This window comes from Notamacropus eugenii, chromosome 2, assembly GCF_028372415.1.
Source record: "Notamacropus eugenii isolate mMacEug1 chromosome 2, mMacEug1.pri_v2, whole genome shotgun sequence".
Lineage (NCBI taxonomy): Eukaryota > Metazoa > Chordata > Mammalia > Diprotodontia > Macropodidae > Notamacropus > Notamacropus eugenii.
In genome coordinates this window covers 287,136,107-287,155,441 of record NC_092873.1, presented here as the reverse complement: position 1 = coordinate 287,155,441, position 19,335 = coordinate 287,136,107, and the positions used below count along the sequence as shown (strand labels likewise).

The 19,335-nt window shown below is 35.4% G+C and overlaps 1 protein-coding gene across 5 annotated transcripts in view; it reads left to right on the top strand.

Annotated features, from left to right (window-relative positions):
• The window catches only part of WDR47 (WD repeat domain 47), an 81,468-nt gene that overhangs the window by 22,374 nt on the left and 39,759 nt on the right, over nucleotides 1-19,335 (top strand). For all 5 annotated transcript variants that reach the window (XM_072644199.1, XM_072644198.1, XM_072644197.1 and 2 more), the window contains exons 2-4: nucleotides 6,351-6,518; nucleotides 8,907-8,990; nucleotides 11,724-11,808. In XM_072644199.1, the coding sequence (XP_072500300.1) occupies nucleotides 6,361-6,518; nucleotides 8,907-8,990; nucleotides 11,724-11,808 (327 nt within the window). In that variant the 5' untranslated portion in view covers nucleotides 6,351-6,360. The remainder of the gene's footprint in view (nucleotides 1-6,350; nucleotides 6,519-8,906; nucleotides 8,991-11,723; nucleotides 11,809-19,335) is intronic.

Here is a 19,335-nt window from a genome sequence, read left to right as displayed (position 1 = left end):
TGGAACTAAAGCTTCTTAAGGGACATATTTTGGCTTCCCTCTTTTAAATAGTCTCTGTTATTGCCTTGTAGATTTTTCCCTGCTGACTCCTTTTTTTTGTTGTGATTCACTCTTAGAAGTACCAATTCCTACAGGTGATAAAGAGGATATTGACCAGTGGTAGGGATTTTTCCATGTGGTATAGTAAGTGGATAGAGCAGGTGGCCTGAAGTCAGGAAGACTGGCCTTAGGTAGTATACTAACTGTGTAACCCTGGGCAAGTCACTTAATAAGTCTACTATAAAATATGGGGATAATAGCATCTACCTCCCACATTTGTTGTGATGATCAAATGAAATATGAATTTTGAAGTACTTAACATAGTGCCTGGCACATAATAGGCGGTATGTGGTGGTGTTCACTTTTTTCAATGGTGTCTGACTTTTTGTGACCCCATTTGGGGTTTTCTTGGCAAAGATACAGGAATGGTTTTCCTATTTCCTTCTCTAATTCATTTTACAGATGAGGAAATTGAGGCAAACAGGGTGACTTGCCCAGGGTTACACAGTAAGTGTCTGAGGCCAGATCTTCCTGACTCCAGATCATCTTCTCTATCTACTATACCACCTATCTGCCCCCAGGTCTTATACAAATGTTAGCTGCTATTATTATTACTACCACTACTACCACTACTGCTGCTACTACTACTACTACTACTACTACTACTACTACTACTACTACTACTACTACTACTACTATTACTATTACTACTGCTGCTGCTGCTGCTGCTGCTGCTGCTGCTGCTGCTGCTGCTGCTGCTGCTGCTGCTGTAATGATGGTGGTGGTGATGATGATGATATTATTGATGTCAGTGTCCCTGACTGTGCAGTTCATTATTAACCTTTGCTCTCCTCTTGGTTGTTTTTTCCCCATTTGCCTTGAAATTTCCTCCCTGGTTCCATGGCCTTCAACTTTTCTGGATGTTGTTTGCCCTCAGGAGCTCTGATTCCCCTTCTGAGACAAGATGAGTGGTTTCTCTAAGTAGTAAATTTAGATTAGATCCACTGTAAGGTCTTCTTTTAACTTTAGAGGTTAGGGAAATTAATCAATGGTACCCTCTCCTTCTACGGAAGCAGAATTTCCTTCTTTGTTTCTCTGTATTTTAATCCTTCCTTTTGCCTTTTATTCTCTTGGAGGGTCTCTTCTTCCTGAGAGACTATAGGAGTTATTTTCTTTTTATTGGTAGCCTTTGACTTATTAGGATATATCACATGTTCTTCTTTACCTTCTTCCTCCATTCACCCCTCCCCCTACCCCCTTTACATGAACTTTCATTCTGTAATTTAGTTCCATAAAACAGACGTTGATTTACCTTGTAGTGGGGGTGATGTGAGATTTAGTCCATAATATTTCAGGCCTGTTCCTCCATCATCACTTCTATATGACTTTTGCTTTCACCTTTTCCCCCCTTGTTTGAAAAGCTAATAATTTGTTCAGGTCTGGTTTTCCTTTTTGGGAATTCTTCAACATCCGACCTTTTTTCTTTTAGCTTTCATTTTCATTTTGGTTTTTGTAGGATTGCATTTTGAGCCCAGTTGCTCTTCAGAATACATTGTTTCATTCTCTCCTGTGTTTTCTGGTGGGTGCAGAATAGTCTTGTGTTATTTATGTTTCCTTTTTATTTGAAAGTCTTTTTCCTAGTTGGCTTGCAGAATTTGTTATTTGCCATTGGTGTTAGTACATTTAATTACTTCTTAGTAATTTGTAACAGATTTTTTTTAGAGTTTGTAACAGATTTTTTTCTTAATGGAAACAATCTGTTGATTCTTTTGAGTGGCACTTTGTTTTCTGTGTTCAGAAGTTCTAGGGAATTCTTTTGTATTATTTGCTTTACATTATTCAAGTTCTTTGGCTTGTTGGTTTTCAGAGAGGCCTGTAATTCTTAAGTTATGTCTATACATCCTGTTTCTGAGATTATTATGTTTTGCTTCTACAGAGATCATATTTTCTTTTAATGTTATTATTTTCTGCTTCTGTACTTCCAGATTGACCTTCATTTCAATGTATTTACATTTTGATTTTCTTTGGTTTGATGAGATTTGCCATCATGGATTCAAGTTTTTTTGGTCTATCAATTATTTTTGTTTTGTATGATAGAAATTACTGCTTTCACAATTCTTATTTCTCTTTTAAACTATTGAGGAATATTATCCTGTGGTTCCATGCTCTTTTGGGAATCCATAGGATAGGATCAGGTGTTAATTCATTTTCCTTTGTCTTACAATATTTATTAATAGATGTCTGGATTCTTTAAGTAGATCTGGGGGCCATATTCTCTTCTGTTATTAATAGCTTCCCTGTTGGCTTATCTACTTATGCTTAAGGTCTTTAATTGAGTTTTCTTTCTCCTGAGAACTTTTAGTGATTTCAGTCTTTTCCCCTTTTATTCCCCTATTGCTCACTTTTTTTGCTTCTCCCCCTTTGATGGTTATTTCCCTGAGGGCTGGCTCTAAAAGCTTTCCCAGCCTCCTTGCACACACTGGGCAGTTCATGTTTCACTAGCCTCAGTCTCTCTCCTTCGTGATTTTTGGGGTAGTTTGGGGTAAACAGAATTGTTTGGTGTGCAGTTGGGGAGAGGGTAACTGAGTTAGGGATTTAGGACAAACCTGTACAACTTGGCAATAGGTAGGGGGCAAAATTAAAATAGGCTAAACTTCTTTGGGCTGCAGGTGGATTTTTCGTGACTCACTTTCCAAATAAAGGTATAATTAATGATTAAATTATTTTGCAAGTCATCTTTAAAAAAAGGAAATTTCAATTAATATCAATTAATTACACTTATTAAAATTTTTATTTATTTATTTTATTTTTATTATCATGAAATCACATTAATGTTTAAAAAATTATTTTGCTAAGTAGTACAAGTTTTAATGCATTTTTCAGGTTTTCTTACTGTTTGCATTTAGTAACAACTGAAAACAGTAAAAAGATATGACTCCTGCTCTTCTGCAACTAGAGACAGACAGATGATGATTGATTGACTTGTGGGTCACATGACAAATAGGAGAGTGCACAGTGGCAACTTACCTGTCATGTTATGTGATGGGCACAATGGTAATTAGTGGAAGGTGGGTTAAGCAGGGCATGGACAAAGCACTCATTACATCTTTACCTTTTTTAACATCCTCTACATTTTTTACAAGTCACCGAAATCCTTTGGTGGGCTACAAACTACTGGAGGGCCATACATTGTGCAACACTGGGTTAGGAATTAGGCTTGTCTACTGTTTACTGAACTATTATCTCATTAAGGTTTTTGGTGTTTAAATCTAGACTGTGGAGACAGCTGAAATTGCTTTATCTCTTGCATATAATGTCTATTAAGAGGTTTGAGAGGTTATGAACATAAAAGAAAATATCAATTTCTCTATTTTGTTGGTCACAACCAGATGTGGTGACTGGGGAACCCTCCTCCACCCCTGCAGGATTATAGAAATAGATTTAGTATTACCGATTCTATTATCATTGGATATGCTCCTTTTCAGAGCCACTTCAGTTTTTAGTTACTGTATATTATAACTTAATGATTGTTTCATCAGTAATAATTCACTTCATCAAACATTAATTAAATACCTACTAAGGGGCAGGTACTGTGCTAGGTACTGGGAATACACAGAAACTAATCAGCCTCTGCCTAGGGCAGCTAGGTGGCATAATGGAGAGAGCTCTGGGCCTGGAGTCACTGTGTGACTCTGGGCAAGTCTCTTTACCTTTATGTGCCTCAGTTTCCTCAATTAGCACCTACCTCTGAAGGATGTTATGCGGATCAAATGAGATAATATTTGTAAAGTGCTTGGTATAGTTCCTGGCACACAGTATGTACTTAATACTTATTCAACTTCCCTCTCTCAGTTTTCATTATTCTCAACTCACTTTCCCTTATCTGAATTATCTACTCAGTTGTTAAGTCTTGTCAGTTCCACAACAGTGCTCACAACCAACCTTGTAGTTCAGGACCTCATCACCTCTCAACTTGGTGGCCTCCTTCCTAATGGATCTCTTGCCTCAAGTCTTCCAACTTCAAACTATCCAGCCAATCAGCAAGCATTTTTTAAGTACTTAACATGAGCCAGGCACTGTGCTGAGTTCTGGAGATACAAAGAAAGGCAAAAACAGTCTATAAAAAATAATTTATATTCTGTTGGAGGGAGACAACAATGTAAATAACTAGTGGGGTGTGTGTGTGTGTGTGTGTGTGTGTGTGTGTGTGTGTGTGTGTGTGGACTGGGACTGCACATTTTCTTAGAGAAGATGGGATTTGAGCTTAGTCTTGAAGAAGTCAGAGAAACTGAGAGAAGCTTAGGTGAAAAGGGAAAGCATTCCAGTAACAGGGGACTGTCAGCCAATGCAAAGACATGGAGGCAAGAGGTAGAGCATGGTGTTTGAGGAACAAATAGGCCTTTGTAGCTGGGGAGAGGGGCAGGTGAGGAGGTAAAATGTGAGAATACAAAGGTAGCAGTGGGTTAGATTGTGAAGAACTCTAAGTGACAAATAAAAGACTTTATGTTTATCTTGGAAGTACTAGACAGCCACCACTATAGTTTACTGAATTGGGAAATGAAAGAAAATCTGGCCACATCATCTAAGATGGATTGGAGAAGAGATGTGAGACAGGGAGATCAATAAGAATGTTATAGCTGTAGTCCAGGTGAGATGTGATTATGGGCTGAACTAGTGTGGTAGCTGTGGGAGTGGAGAGAAGGGAATACAGAGGAAAGATTGTAGTGATTTTCATTAAGGGCAGACTTAACCTTGTCACTCCTCTTCTTAACCTTCGGTGGCTCTCTCTTACTTCTACACAAGCTCCTCTGTTTGGCTTTCACAGCCCATTGCAACTTGGCCCTAACCTATCTATCTAGCTTCATCATATGTTATTCTTTTTACCTCATGCTACTATCCAGTCAAACTGGCCTTCTTTCTGTTCCCTGTATATGAATATTCTATGTCCTGTCTCTGATTGCATTTCCTCCTCACCTGTGCCTCGTAGATTCCTGAACTTCCTTCAAGACTCAGGCCAGATGCCACCTCCTATATGATACCTTTTGTTATAGCCCTCAATTTGCTAGTGCTATTCTCCTTTTTTTTATTCAGTATATACATATTTATACACATACACAAACAAATTTGCTGTTGTCTCTGCAATAGAATTTAAGCTTCTTGAGACCCCAAATTGTTTCATTTTTATATCCTTAGTGCCTAGGATATAGTAGTAGGAACTTAATAAAAAAAATTAATCCACTCTATAGAATTTCTTGAGTTCATAATTGGAAAGTCAAAATGTCTGTACAAAATGGAACTCTTGCTATTTTTAAGCACTGGATTAGAGGTGAGGGAGGGGTTGGAAAGCAGTTACTAGCCTTATTTTTTTATCCTTTGTTTTTGAAGAAGACCAATGACATCATGGGGAGAAGTCTTTTCAGGAAGATTCAGAGGCTAGAGATACTGGCAGCCCCCTGTAAACCTGCCCCAATACTCTTACCTCATGTGTCAGAGGCATGGCTCCATAAGGCTTGGCTTTGGTCACAAAACTCAAAAAGATACCAGATCTGGGTTGGGCTGAACAAAAATGAGGGTTAAGGGAAATCTGGGGCCCTGAGGGCCTAGGGAGCCTCAGGGACTACTCTGTTCATTCTGTTCATGATTTATCAGTAGTTGTTTTTGTTAAAATATAATCAATTTCATTTTTATGTAATATTATTCAGAGCTTTCCATGTCTTGCACCTTCTGCTTCTTTTCCTGAATAAAATATTCATGATATATAAATGTGACAATTTCTGTATAATTATACATGACTTTAGCCTCTTTTATTCTCAACTCCAAAACCATATTTTTCAACATATTTTTCACCATTTTCACCTATGACCATCAAAGAGGACATTCAAGTAAAAAGAAATTCTCTGATACTTCCTATTGCCAATATTTATATGACTTAACATTGTACATCTTTCCATCTCAACTCCCAAGCTCCAGACCCACATATAAGTAGTCTATAGGACAATTCAGTTAAAGTTCTATCATTTCAAGCCCTACATGTCTAAACTGACTTCATCCTAGTTTGGTCTGTAAATAAAGGACTATAATTTAGATTATAAACTCATAGAAGGCAGTTTGTGTAGACACTAAATGGTTGGGTAGGCTATATTTACTTTTTATAATTTTTTAATTTGGATAAATTGATAGTTTAATATAACTTTTAAAAGTCATACCATAAAATCTCAAGTAGTTTTGTTAGTATAGTTTTTGTGCAGTGTAATTTAAAAATAAAGTAATAGGATCAATATTTTGTTTCTGATTTTCTTTTTGTTATGTAGGCTATCAACAATGACTGCTGAAGAAACAGTAAATGTGAAAGAGGTTGAAATTATCAAATTAATCTTAGACTTTCTGAACTCAAAGAAACTTCACATCAGCATGTTGGCTCTTGAGAAGGAAAGTGGAGTGATAAATGGCCTGTTTTCAGATGATATGCTTTTTCTGAGGTATGTCTTCACTAATTTCTCAGACTTAATCTTCATCAAAGAAACACTTTAAGAATTAATGAATTTATAGGCATGAAGCATTAATTCATTGTCATAGAATGTTAAATGCAGAAGGGACCTTAGAGATAAGAGGTAAAGCTTACAATTGTTGCCCAAGATAACAGTAACCTAGAGATGAAAGTTAAACCCAAATTGAAATCTGGTGTGTTTTTCTTCTTGTACTATGCTGCCTATTTTTTCATATTATGGTAGATATTATTGAAGGATGCAGGCATGCCTATCAGTAAAATCTTTACTATGTTGCTATTTGTTGGTGTCTAATAGATGTCTTCCATAGGCCTTTTGGACATAATTTTATTGTAATACAGTATAATACTTGATATTCATAATGACCTTGAGTATTAAAGAAAAGTTACATTTTCTTCGAAGGCATATAAGATTACAATATATTGTATAAAGATTTTTATCCAAAATGGTTTTCCCTAGTGGAGAAAACTTTGCTATTGAAGATGATTCATTCCCTAAAGATAACAGATGATAACAACCAACATTTAGAGGGCACTTTAAGTTTTCTCAATTCCTGTGGTGAACTTTAACAAGAAGACTTGAACAAGAAGCATACAGACATGGATGGATTGCAATCTGTAAGGGAGGGAATATCCAAATTGTTATCACAAAACCATTTGAGTTGAGTTAGAGCAAAATGTTTTTATCTACATTATTTACCTACATTATCTCATTTGATCATTTAGCTAAGACGTGGAAAATCTATGTAAGCTATATCTGATGGTGGTATTTGTTATAGAACTTAAGGGAAAGATATTTCTATTAATCATGAAGTCAGGCTTTATTTTTAAAAGCCAAATTGCCAATTTTACGGTAGCTTTGGAAGAACAGTAGAGATTTATAATCAAGAAACCAGAGTCATCTTCAGGTTCAAAATAAGTGTTTTGAATTGAATGTAAAAATAGAGTTCATAATTCTGCATTAAAATGGACTTTCTACTTTGTATATATCCTAATTGGGAAAGTTACTTAACTTCTTTTGGTCTCATTTTCCTCAATCTCAAAGATCCTATGTTCCTAATCAACTTTCTTTTAAGAGATTCAATTCAAAAACACATAGTTTGAAAAGACTTTGTAGCTTGAAAAGACTTAGCCATGGATTGTACTTCCTGAGGAACAAATAGTACTTTAAAAAGCTTTATTATGCTAGTACTTTTTTAAAAATAAGATTTAATTTTATTTTCATATATTTTGTGGCATCAACACTGCTTAAGCCCAGGGAGGCTAGTTAAAGGTGCACTTCAGTAACCTTTGCCAAGACAATCAAGACCTGTGGGGTCCTTTTCCTGTGAAGCACTCATTCTCTAGCAATGTACCCACCCAGATGAAGGCTTCCCTGGGAAGCCTTTGCCAGCATCTAAATTGATAGCTGTCAGAGATACATAGGTCAAAGATTTAGAAAGAGAGGATATTGCAAGTCTCAAAAAAGTAAGAGAATATGTTTCACAGAATTGCTGGGTTGGCAGAAAATAAGATTATCTTTCTAGAGGTTTAGGCTCACATGTATCTTAAAATATGGCCCAGTGATTGCCTCCTCTTTAGATATCAAGATAATGATTATTTAAATGCTTCTCTGAGTTGAGGTATTAACTGAGCCTCTCAGTACCAATGCACCTGTGGCAAGTCTTTTTAAGAGCACTGAATCTCAGAGGGGGCATCTCTATGGCAGAGGTTGACCCTCAGTGGAAGGGCATCTGTTGGTAAGTGGGAACAGGCTACCAGCTTTCTCTCATGGCTTCTGGCTGGGTCAAGCTAGGACATCTGGATATGGTTTTTGTGTACAGTTGGGCACAGATGCACAAAACAAGTGGGAAATATCTGATACTTAAATGTATTCTAATTCATTTCAAAGCATTTATTAAATGGCTACTTTGTCAGAACATCATTAGATATGGAGAAAGTTTAGATGAAAAATGGTTCCTGCTTTCATGGAGTTTACATTCTACCAGAGGGATATGACATAGATAATAATTATAATACAAAATAATACATAATTCCATAAATGAAGTGCAAAGTACTAAGAACATAATAAGTAATTGGAAGCAGCTATTACTAAAGGATTACTAGTAAGAATTAATATTTCCATAACTTACGATTTTTTGGAAGTACTCACATTTAAAAATTATTGTCAAAAGACTTAGGTTTTATTTCAACTTCTTGTAGCAAAAGAAATGCTAGTTTTATTAACTGGCTTAGCAGAGTATTAACTTCATAAATCCATCTTGTCACATTTCCCATTTTTAAATATTACAAGTGAAATTTGTAAATGTTGATTACTAAGATAAATATGTGAGTGGTTAATTTTTAAAAAAAATTCATATAGACAGCTAATCCTTGATGGCCAGTGGGATGAAGTTCTTCAATTCATTCAACCCCTAGAATGTATGGAAAAATTTGACACAAAAAGGTAAGATTTTATTTAAAGTTTTACATTTTATCTTTGCTAATTATTTAGCTTCCTCAAACCACTCCCCTCCTCATTCCCCACCTCATTCCTCGAACCCAAATTGGATCAGGCTTACTCTAGAAATAAGTCATCCTACTTTTGAGTTTGAATATTCTTGGAGGACAAATATCATGGCTGTTTTAAAATAATATTTTACCTGGTTTTATGCTGTGCACAAAGAATGTTTAATCAATGATGTTGCTATCCAGAAATATAGCTTATTTAATAGTGCTTATCTAGAAAAGCTATTGTTCTTTTATTCTAAAATGGCTTATGGAATATTACTTAGTTTATTAAAATATTGTTTTATCTGAATCATAGAAGAGCATTCATTTCTTATTTTCATTTCTCAGTTGATTGTTGTAAATCCGTTTTAGGATATGTCTTCTGAGAAAGGAAGATTATTCTCTTTCCTGTTAAGGGCTTTTATAAGGGGTCCCTTGAACTTGTCTTTTTCAGTTGCCATATTTTCCAGAAACACTGGACCCAGATCATGAAGAAGGCCCTGCATGTGTCAAGGACAAAGCTCCCCCTTAACTGATATAATTTGTTGTTGTACCCTAAGCTGGATTCCCAACATGTCCTTGGGAGGCAAGACAGGTGCCAGCCAGTTTGTGCCAGGCTGGGGTAATGCTTGTGCAGCTGAGGTCCTTTGCAGATAAACAGACCCTCCTATCTTCATAGTCTAGCAGTTCCCAAGGGAAAAGAATGAGACTTTTGCCATTACCTTGCTCCTTCCCATGGGGAGTGGTCTTGTTTTTTCTCCTACCTTTGCCTTTGTTCCCCCTCCCATATCACATCCCTTCCTGATATCCCCTCCTTCCTTTGTCCTACTATTATGAAAATGTAAACTTTTTTAAAGACTGGGAACCTTTTGGGTTCCACATGCATGAGCATTTCTCTTGTTAAATAAACCTGGTTTTCAAGTAAGTCTGGTGACATCGTAATTGCCTATTGACACTCCTCAGCTCTTTCATTAGGTAGCAGTGAAATGCCTAGACATAAGCTCAACCACATAGTCCCAAAAGTGAGCTTAGTTGAGAGGAGAATAGTTGAGCCAGGTCATCATCACATGAGAGTAAATATTATCCATATAGTATCTTGAAAATAAAGGGGAAAGTAGTTTTTCTGACCTTGAGTAAGATGGGTAGTGGTATGACTTCAGGATTATAGACTGGTCAGCTATGAAGCTTTATCCTGAATTGTGTAATACCTTCCTTTGCAGGAAGGAGCAGGTTACTAGCCTTAGTGAGATAGTGATAGAGCTGTGGATTCATTTTATTGAATTGGGTTATGTAGGAGGAATCATTTGAACAAAATAATCCCCATAAAAGTAAAGAATATAAGGATTAACGAATAATCTTAATGACTTGTTGCAATACTGTGTTTGAAAAGGATAGGTGAAAAAGGGGTTGAACTATTGCTTGCTCAAAGTTGAAGGAGATCTAGCCTATTGGCAATATTTTAATGCAAGAGACAAATAAAGAGGAAAAAAGAACTTGGCGTATATAGGGTAAGAAGACAATTATAAGAAAAGGGATGGGAACAGGACACCTTGGGTATTATTTTGAGTTGAAGACTTAGGCTGGCAGGGGACTCAACATGGGGATTTTGTGCTAGATAATAAAGTAACAGAACCACGTAATCTACACTAAACATTTTTAAAATATAATTTTGATTACTTGTAATTAAATAGCTGTTATTTCTGAAATTACACTTTTCCCCTTTGTAATTTCAAATAGCCTTGCTTAAACCAGAATGGTCTGAAATTGGTAGGAAAAGAAGTGTAATATTTGGAGCTATAAGCATCTCATGGTGGCAGCATTTGATATGAAGATTCCTTATTTCTAGAGATGAAGGTTAGAGACCTGAAGCACTAATTTTAAAGCAGTAGCAATATTGTTCTGTTTTTATTTTTTGTTGGCTGTTGACATCTCTCGAGAATACTTCTTTAACTGAAGGAAAAATTCGGGAGAGAGGACAAGTAAGAGTATATAACTCTTGAAAAGAAAATAAATAGGAAATCTTTTTTCTCCTTTAAAGTGTGAAATTTTAAAAACTTAAAATTTTCTAGTAAGACAAATGTCCTTTTCAAATTCTGCCCTATATTAAAAGTCACAGTTTTAAATGAGTGCTTTCCCAGGTTCATGCTTATTTTTCTGAAAAGTCTTTGGCTCATTCCCTCCTACCAGCACTGCCATCTCTTGATAAAATAGGTCTCTATCAGATCTTGCTCATGCTTATAATTAATTAAAAAAATGTTTTTTTAAAATTTGTATGTGGGTTTTTAAGATATATTTTGCATTGCTTGACATTTTATAGGAAAACTTTTTATTTAGAGTTTATTTTAGAAATTAAAAGGGACCTCTCTCGAGTGTGGTGTTATGCTTAACAATAGCAAAAATCATTGCAACAATTGATTAGGACTTGAGTATAAACAGAAATGTAGAGGATTTATAAATTATATTCAGTAAGTTTTAGGTACATTTTACTTGTAAGGTATTTGTTTGAAAACCTATCCTTTAAATGCAAATATTTTTAAAGAAATCATTACTTTTTTTTGTTTGTTTTAAAAACATGACTTCCATAGCTTCAGTAACTACTTCTTTTCTTTCATATTTGAAATTAGTAGATAGATGCTCTCCAGGGTCATTTTTTATGATTTTTAGTGTGTCATACTTTATTTGTTTACAGGTTTCGCTATATCATCCTGAAACAAAAATTTTTAGAAGCTTTGTGCGTAAACAATGCAATGTCAGCCGAAGATGAACCTCAGCATGTAAGACTTTTGTTTCTGAAGGTTTGCGCCATGGTCTTCTCTTTTGGAGTTTTGTTCATTAAAGCAAAGTATTGGTAGCATCATTTTTAATACACTCCAACATTTTTCTGAAGTGCTGCCTATATATAATCTGCTAAAAGGCTAATCAAGATTACCACTAATGCCAGTTTCTGTAGTGATTTTTATTGGAGATAGATTCATTAGATGTTTTAATTTAACAAATATTTATTAAATGCTCAGTATATGTAAGGCACTAAAGATTGAAAGATAAAAAATAAAATTATACTTATCCTTAACACCTGCAAAAGATATATACAAATAATGCAACATAATCAAAGCTATGAAAGTGGCATAAACAACACGCTAGATAGAAAGCTCACTTCTAAGGTGAATGAAGTAGACTTCTTGAAGAAAGTAGTAATTGAGGTAATTTGATGATGTATAGAATTTCCGTTAGTGGAGATAGAAGGGAGAATGCATCATAGGGTGAAGAAATGGGATGAACAAAGGTTCAGAGGTCAAGGGAAAACCTCGGGCATATTTAGGGAATGATAAATAGTTCTATATGACTGGAGTGCAGTGTACATTAAAAAGGGAGCCAGTGGTTAGGGCCATATTGTAGTGGACCTTGAATACCAGATAATGGAATGAGGACTTAATTTGGTAGACAGTAGAGATCATCTGGAACATTTTTAGGAATAGTGTGACAATCAGAACTATGGTTTAGGAAGATAATCTGTTGGCCAAATGTGGGATGAATTTTTGGGAAGGAAGGCTAGAGGTCATTGTCTTTCATTATGGCACACCTGGATTGTTACATCAGCTTCCATATTCTCTGTGCCTCCTGGTTATTCCCTCTTTATTCTGTATGGTACTAGCAAATTAATATTTTTAATCTCTTTGTTTCATCATCTTATTCTTCTACTCAAAACCTTCAGTTGTTTTTCTTTCCCTATAGGACAGAAGCCAAAAGTCTTAATCTTCTCAAAGAGGCAGCTAAGTGGTGCAGTGGATGTGGCTTTGAACTTGAACTCAAGAAGATCTGGGTTCAAATTTAGCCCCAGAAACTTGCTGTGAGCACTGTATGACACTGGGCAAGTCAGCTAACCTCTGTCTGCCTCAGTTTCCTCATCTGTAAAATAATAGCACCTACCTGTTAGGTTTGTTGTGAGGATCAAATGAGATTACATTTGTACAGTGCTTTGTAAACCTTACAGCAGTATATAAATGCTAGCTGTTATTATTATTATTATTATTATTAATCTGACATTCAAGGTCTGCTATAATATGACCCCTACTAAATTTTAACATATTACCTCTTACTACTTCTATACATAAACTATTTACTTCAGGTAAATTTCCCTTCTCCTTGTTTCTCAAACATGCCTTATGCTCTGCCCACTTTTTACCACTTTTTATACTGTCCTCCATCTTGCCATATGAAAATTCTACTCATAGGGGATTTTATATTTTATAGAAGTTTCATTCTGGTTTAATGATATTTTTATTAATAAATTTATCTTATAATGTGGAAAAACATAGTCCCAGAAAACATTTGAGCAACACAGAAGAGTATTACAAATGGTTTCATATCCAGCTGTTTTATTTTATTTACCATTTCTTAAAAGAAAGAAAGGTTACATCCTTTAACCTTATCAAATTAATATCTGAATTTTGTCTCCATTGATAGTTGTAGTCAGTGTGTATATTCCTTCTTTCTTTTGCATCACTTCCTATCTTTGAACATTTCTTAGAATTCTTTATAACCACTGTTCCATAACTGTGCAGTAATATTCCATTATAATCTATTGCTGTTACAAATAGTGCTGCTATGACCTTTCAAAAAATAGATAGGAATTTTCTGCTTTTCAAAATTTCTTTAGGGTATAAACATAATAGAAGAATAAAGGACTCAAAATTTTCATTTTTTATCATCCTCCAATTGATGAGTATAGTTACCATACAGTAACTCTGAGCTGTGTTCATTTTCATTTCTCTGTTGATTATTTATATTGAATACTTTTTCCAATGTGTTTATATTGCTTTCAAAAAGTATTCCTTTAGAACCTTTGAATATTTGTGTTAGTTCCCTTTAGATTTTGGATGTCAGATTTTTATCATAAACATTTAATGCAAATATATTCTTGTTCTAACTCCACTGCATTCTTAATTCTCTTTGTATGATGTATACATTACAGTATATTACATTCTTTAAGAGTTTGTCTCAGAAACTTAAAAGATCTTACTTTTGTGCAATTATATTTTGAATAAAGTCATAGCAATGTTAAACTAAAGAAAAGGAATCCTATTCATCTGGCAATCAATATATTAATTTGTATTGTAATCATTTGTATATTACTTATCTTCTTTATTATACTATAAGCTTGTATTTTTTGTCTCTTTGTATTCCCTACATGTCCTAGTACAATTCCTTGAACATAGTAAGTGATCAAGAAATATTTATAGACTGAAGGACAGATTTAAAGGATAATCACACTTTAGTTATCTGTGCCAATGGGGGAAATAATGTCATAGATAATTCAAAATACTTTTGGACTGTATTTTCCCCCTTAATTTGAATGTGGCTTGTTTTTGAATCATAGATTTTACTTTGTTAATTTCTTATTTTTGAACCCAACTCAAGAGGAACTATATTATATGGTTTCTATCTTTCCCTTTTCTCATTCTGTATTAAAAATGAATTAGCATCACCTTCAAACTAAATAGACTAAACTTTCTCTTTTCTCTAAGTTTGTTTTATGTCTTTTTTAGAGATTGACAGAGAACCTTTTTTTTTTTTTTTAAATTTTGCTGATAGTAAAGCCTTACCACCTCTATTGTACAAGGAGATAATCTCAAACTTTTTTCCTTTAATACTTCCATTGGACTAATACTGTATTTAAGTGAATATGAACAAATGGTGAAAATATGAACAGATGTTTAAATAAGAGTTTTCTAAAAACTGAAAGTAGGATAATCAATAATCTGATTATATGGAGGTGACTTTTTTTTTTTTTTACTCCTGATTATCTGCCTTGAGATTGATCTGTTTCAACCCTGCAACCTTTCTCAGCCAGAACCTTCATAATTAATAGCAACATCAGTTTGAGAAAGGTTTGATGCCTTGGCATTTAAAAGGTTGAGTATGACTTTGTATAAATACCAGATATTCCCTGAGTATTGACACATAATTTATGACCACATTGTACCTATGAGCATTTCTTCCCCCTACTGCTTTCTTCAGAAAACATTCAGTGAGACCTAACGTTTTTTCTCCCCACCACTTTCTTTTTTCCTGATTAAGGCCATCATGCATCAGCTTAGTTAATTCTCTCTCAGGTAATCTTTCTCACATATGCAAACACATCCTCTTTAACTTTCTTTTATTTCCCCTTCCCTTCTAACTTTTATTCTATTTTCTCAGCTTAATCTTGCTTGAATAGCCTTCAAAAATCCAAAATGAGACATTGCAGTAGGATTTTAGTGGAGAGAGTTCTGACACTATAATCAGGTGTATTTTTGTGTACCATGTGTAATTCACCTGGTATACTTTCTCATCTTGCAGTTTCACTAGTGAGTGTTCACCCAGAGATCATTTGCTACTTAAGTTTTAAGCAGGGAGGGTACCCCTTTGTATATCCATTCCTATTCCTGTAGCTTTCGAATCCCCATTGGTATGCTTCCCCTTATCAGTGATGCTGCTAAACGTATCTTTTAGCAAAGGCATTTATTAGAATAATATAGTAAAAACAATAGCTACAAAACATTTATTCCAAATGTGATTACAATCTCCAAAAATTACACACAGCATCTGTGAGAAGAATGGGCACAGAGTGCAGTGGAAGTAAGTCACACATGTAGGGGTTATGTGCTTTCAGGATAGTTCTCAGCCATAGTACTGAGTACTATTTTTACTTTGAGGATTGGAGATTTCATCTTTATGGGTACTCAGTCTACTGCTGTAGATCATGGCTGATCTATGACTTAGTTGTCCCTTATGAATCTCTGTAGGTGGAATATTTATCATCTTGAAGTTGACTGAAGTTGACTGATATTTAGTCTTCCTCATGGTGGCAAGGATGATCCTTGAACAACAGCCTTATAGTTGATCACCAAGCCTGTATCTGGAGGCTTTCTATCTTGGTATGGCCTTCCAGAACTCATTCTTCTGTAGTATGCCATTGAGAACCCAAAGGCACTTTTGTGCCATTATGAGGCTTCAGATGAGGACTTTAGTAGAATATCAGTCTGTTACTGAAGGTTGCTTTTTTAAAGGTTTAAAATATAAGACCGGTCACACAGGTGATTTGGAGGACTTAAACAAAAGAAGGAAGGCTTGTAAATAGAGTGCTTAAATCCTGTGGTATGGTGAAAAGAGCATGGATTCTGAGAGTCATGAGACATGAATTCTAGTCTTGACTTTGTCATTGAGTAAATTGTGTAATCTTGAGTAAGCCATTTATTTACCTCTTTAGTCCCTAATTTCCTTAGCTGTTAAATGAGGGGACTGAACTTGGGTGGTCTCTGAATTTTCTTTTATGTTGTGTTCTTTCTTCAAGAACAGAAAAAGAAAATGTTTATGAGGATCTGAATGGATATCTAGTTCAGTTTAGAAGATGTAAGGCCAGAGTACATAGAGGGCTATATATTCAGATGGATCTCTGGTTTCATCAATTTGAAGGTTTCCTCCAACTCTGCAGATTTTAATGCGTGACCCTTAAATATGTCCTCCCATAAATTCACTTTAGGGGATTCTTTCAACATATTAGAGAACTTCTTCAATTTTTCCTGACATCACAAGGGTAGTATTATTGGATTACTCTGCTAATCATTCCTCACCCTCACAATGTGACCAGACCATCATCTCTTCCTATGATATATTTAATTACTTGATGCTATTTTTTACTCCTGGTCTTTTTCAGTGTTTCCCATAAATTATAGGTTGCAACTTGCTCACACTCACATGTGACTTTCCATTGTCCTCCATGTGATACTCATTTTTAATTCTCTAGAAACAATTGTAGTTGATGTTATGCTGTGATATGGCAACATGTGATAGACTATTGATATTAAAAAGATGGGCTTTTGTTTTTGTGAAAAGCTTTGAGCCGCAAAGGAATTTTGCAGTGTCTGAAAGACAGTTTAGTCTACCTTCCTCTTGTTGAGCTCCAGGCCTAATATGTGTTATCAGCACTGCACACCTTGGGGTATTTAAAAAAGTTCTGAGAGACATAATTTCTGGGTAATTTAATCATTTTATTAATAATTCCAGCACTTTAATTAAAAGGATGGTCATTTAGCCATCTCTCTTAGACCAAAGACCCCTCATGGCAATGGGCTTACAGTTAATATGCCTTTTGAAGAGTAGATGTTCCTGAGGGTAGCAATCAACTCTGATTGGTTAACAGCTAATGAGAGAATGAATATTACAATGATAGGATGGGCTATATTACAATGAGGATCTTGGGGTATGTGACTTGGATCACCCAAATCTTGATCCATGAGACATCAGTTTCCATATCCCCTGTCTGATCAAATGGAGAATCCACATTTTCCAAAGACCTGTCTGAATAAACACAGTGAGGAGGAATCCATCCATTAGCCTATACTTAGAATTTCTTTTACTGTCTTTGATTAGATCTCTGCCTTCCTGGCTGTATTCTTTTAAAAATATTTCCCACACTTCTTGATTTCTGGATGAGGAAGTAGAAAAGGGGAAAAACTTGGGTCTGAATCCCAGAAAGAAATAGTAATTTCTCTCAGCAGATGTATGTAGATACATACACAAGAACTTATACATCTACTGATGGACAAAGTTTCTAGGTTGCCTGTACAGATGCATATTTGTAATTTGGGCTATAAACAGTTTGTCTTTTTGTTCTTTTCTGTGTGCCTGATGATCAGGCCAGACTCTTTTGAGTGATAATTTTTTCCCAAGAGGTTCTGTAGTATTTTGGAATTTGATGCAGTCATCACTATTTCATCTGTAAGTAAGACTATCAGGACTATCCACAGGGAATCTCTTTCAACTTGGACTCCATGCCGGATCTCCCCTATCACTTATAGACACTTTTGTTTAATATAATTATAACTTCCTGCTTTATGTTTTTTGTTTGATGCTTATGATTAGAGGGTTAAAAACACAGTTACTTGTTATATCTTTTAAGGAATCTAGAATAATTTTAATATGCAGACAAGACACTGTTTAAAAAATAGCCTGTGAAGTGGCACTGTGTTCTTCTAAATCACATATTATTTCTTAAACAAATTATAAAAGTGCAGTCTGTATCTTTCAGTCAGTTGTGAAATGGTAAATGTGATTAGAAGTCAGAACCTCCAAGATAGTGTAGCATGTGCACCACAGATCTCATTATCTTTTCCCTACAAAATCCTCCCTTTTCTAAACTTTCCTGTTAAGGGCACCACCATCTTTCTAGTTACCCAGGCTGCCAAAGTAGGTTTCATCCTCTACTCTTTACTTGTATTCACCCCACAAATTCAGTCAGTTGCCAAGTCTTTATAGTTTCATAACATCTTTCCTATAAGTTTCTTCTCTCTACTTACATAGCTACTGATCATCCATTCCTCATCTGCTACCATTCTGGTTCAGGCCCAAACCTGGATTGTTAAAATGACCTGGCTGCTTTCTCTGCCTCAAGTGTTTTATCAGTTTATTTCATCCTCCACTTAGCTGCCAAAATGCTATTCCTAAAGTATAGGTCTTATCATGTCATCTTCACTTGTCCCCCACTCAGTAAATTCCAGTGTTTCCTGTAACCTCCAGGATCAAAATATAAAATCCTCCTTTTGGACTTTAAAACCCTTTAAAACCTGATTGCTTTCTATCTTTTTAGTCTTCTTACATTTTACTCCCCTCCATGTACTCTGTGATTTAGTAAACTGACTTCTTGCTGTTCCTTGTGAAGGACACTCCATCTCTAGATTCCCTGCCTTGATCACTGACTTGTTCCCTCATGCCTAGGACCCTTTCCTTCCTTCCTTTTGCCTCCTGGATTTCCTGGTTTCCTTCAAGGCTCAGCTGAAATTCCACCTTTTGCAAAAGGTCTTTCTACACCTCCCTCTCCCCTCACCACCCTAGGGCCTTCCCTCTGAGATCGTCTCCTTTTACACTATTATAGATCTTGTATGTGATAGTTGTTTATGTTTTCTCCCCATTAGAATATAAGTTTCAACATCAGGGGTTGTCTCACTTTTTCTGTTTGTATCACTAGTGCTTAGCAGGGTCTTAGTGCACAGTAAGCACTTAATAATGCTTATTTAAAAAGTCATTCATTCATTCATTTGTCTAGCCATTATCTTATCCTGTCTAGATTTTCCTGTCTTACTTTATGCTGCCTAGTGAAAGGAGGCTCTCTGGGTTTGCTTTTTTTGACTTCCCTCTAGATTACCCTAGGACCACAACCATGAGAATCTCATATAGAGGGTGTGGAATCCTCCTGTAGGCTTATACTCTTTATGTATATGGGCTACTCATGCATTTCACAACCCCTTATCTGGTGATAGGGA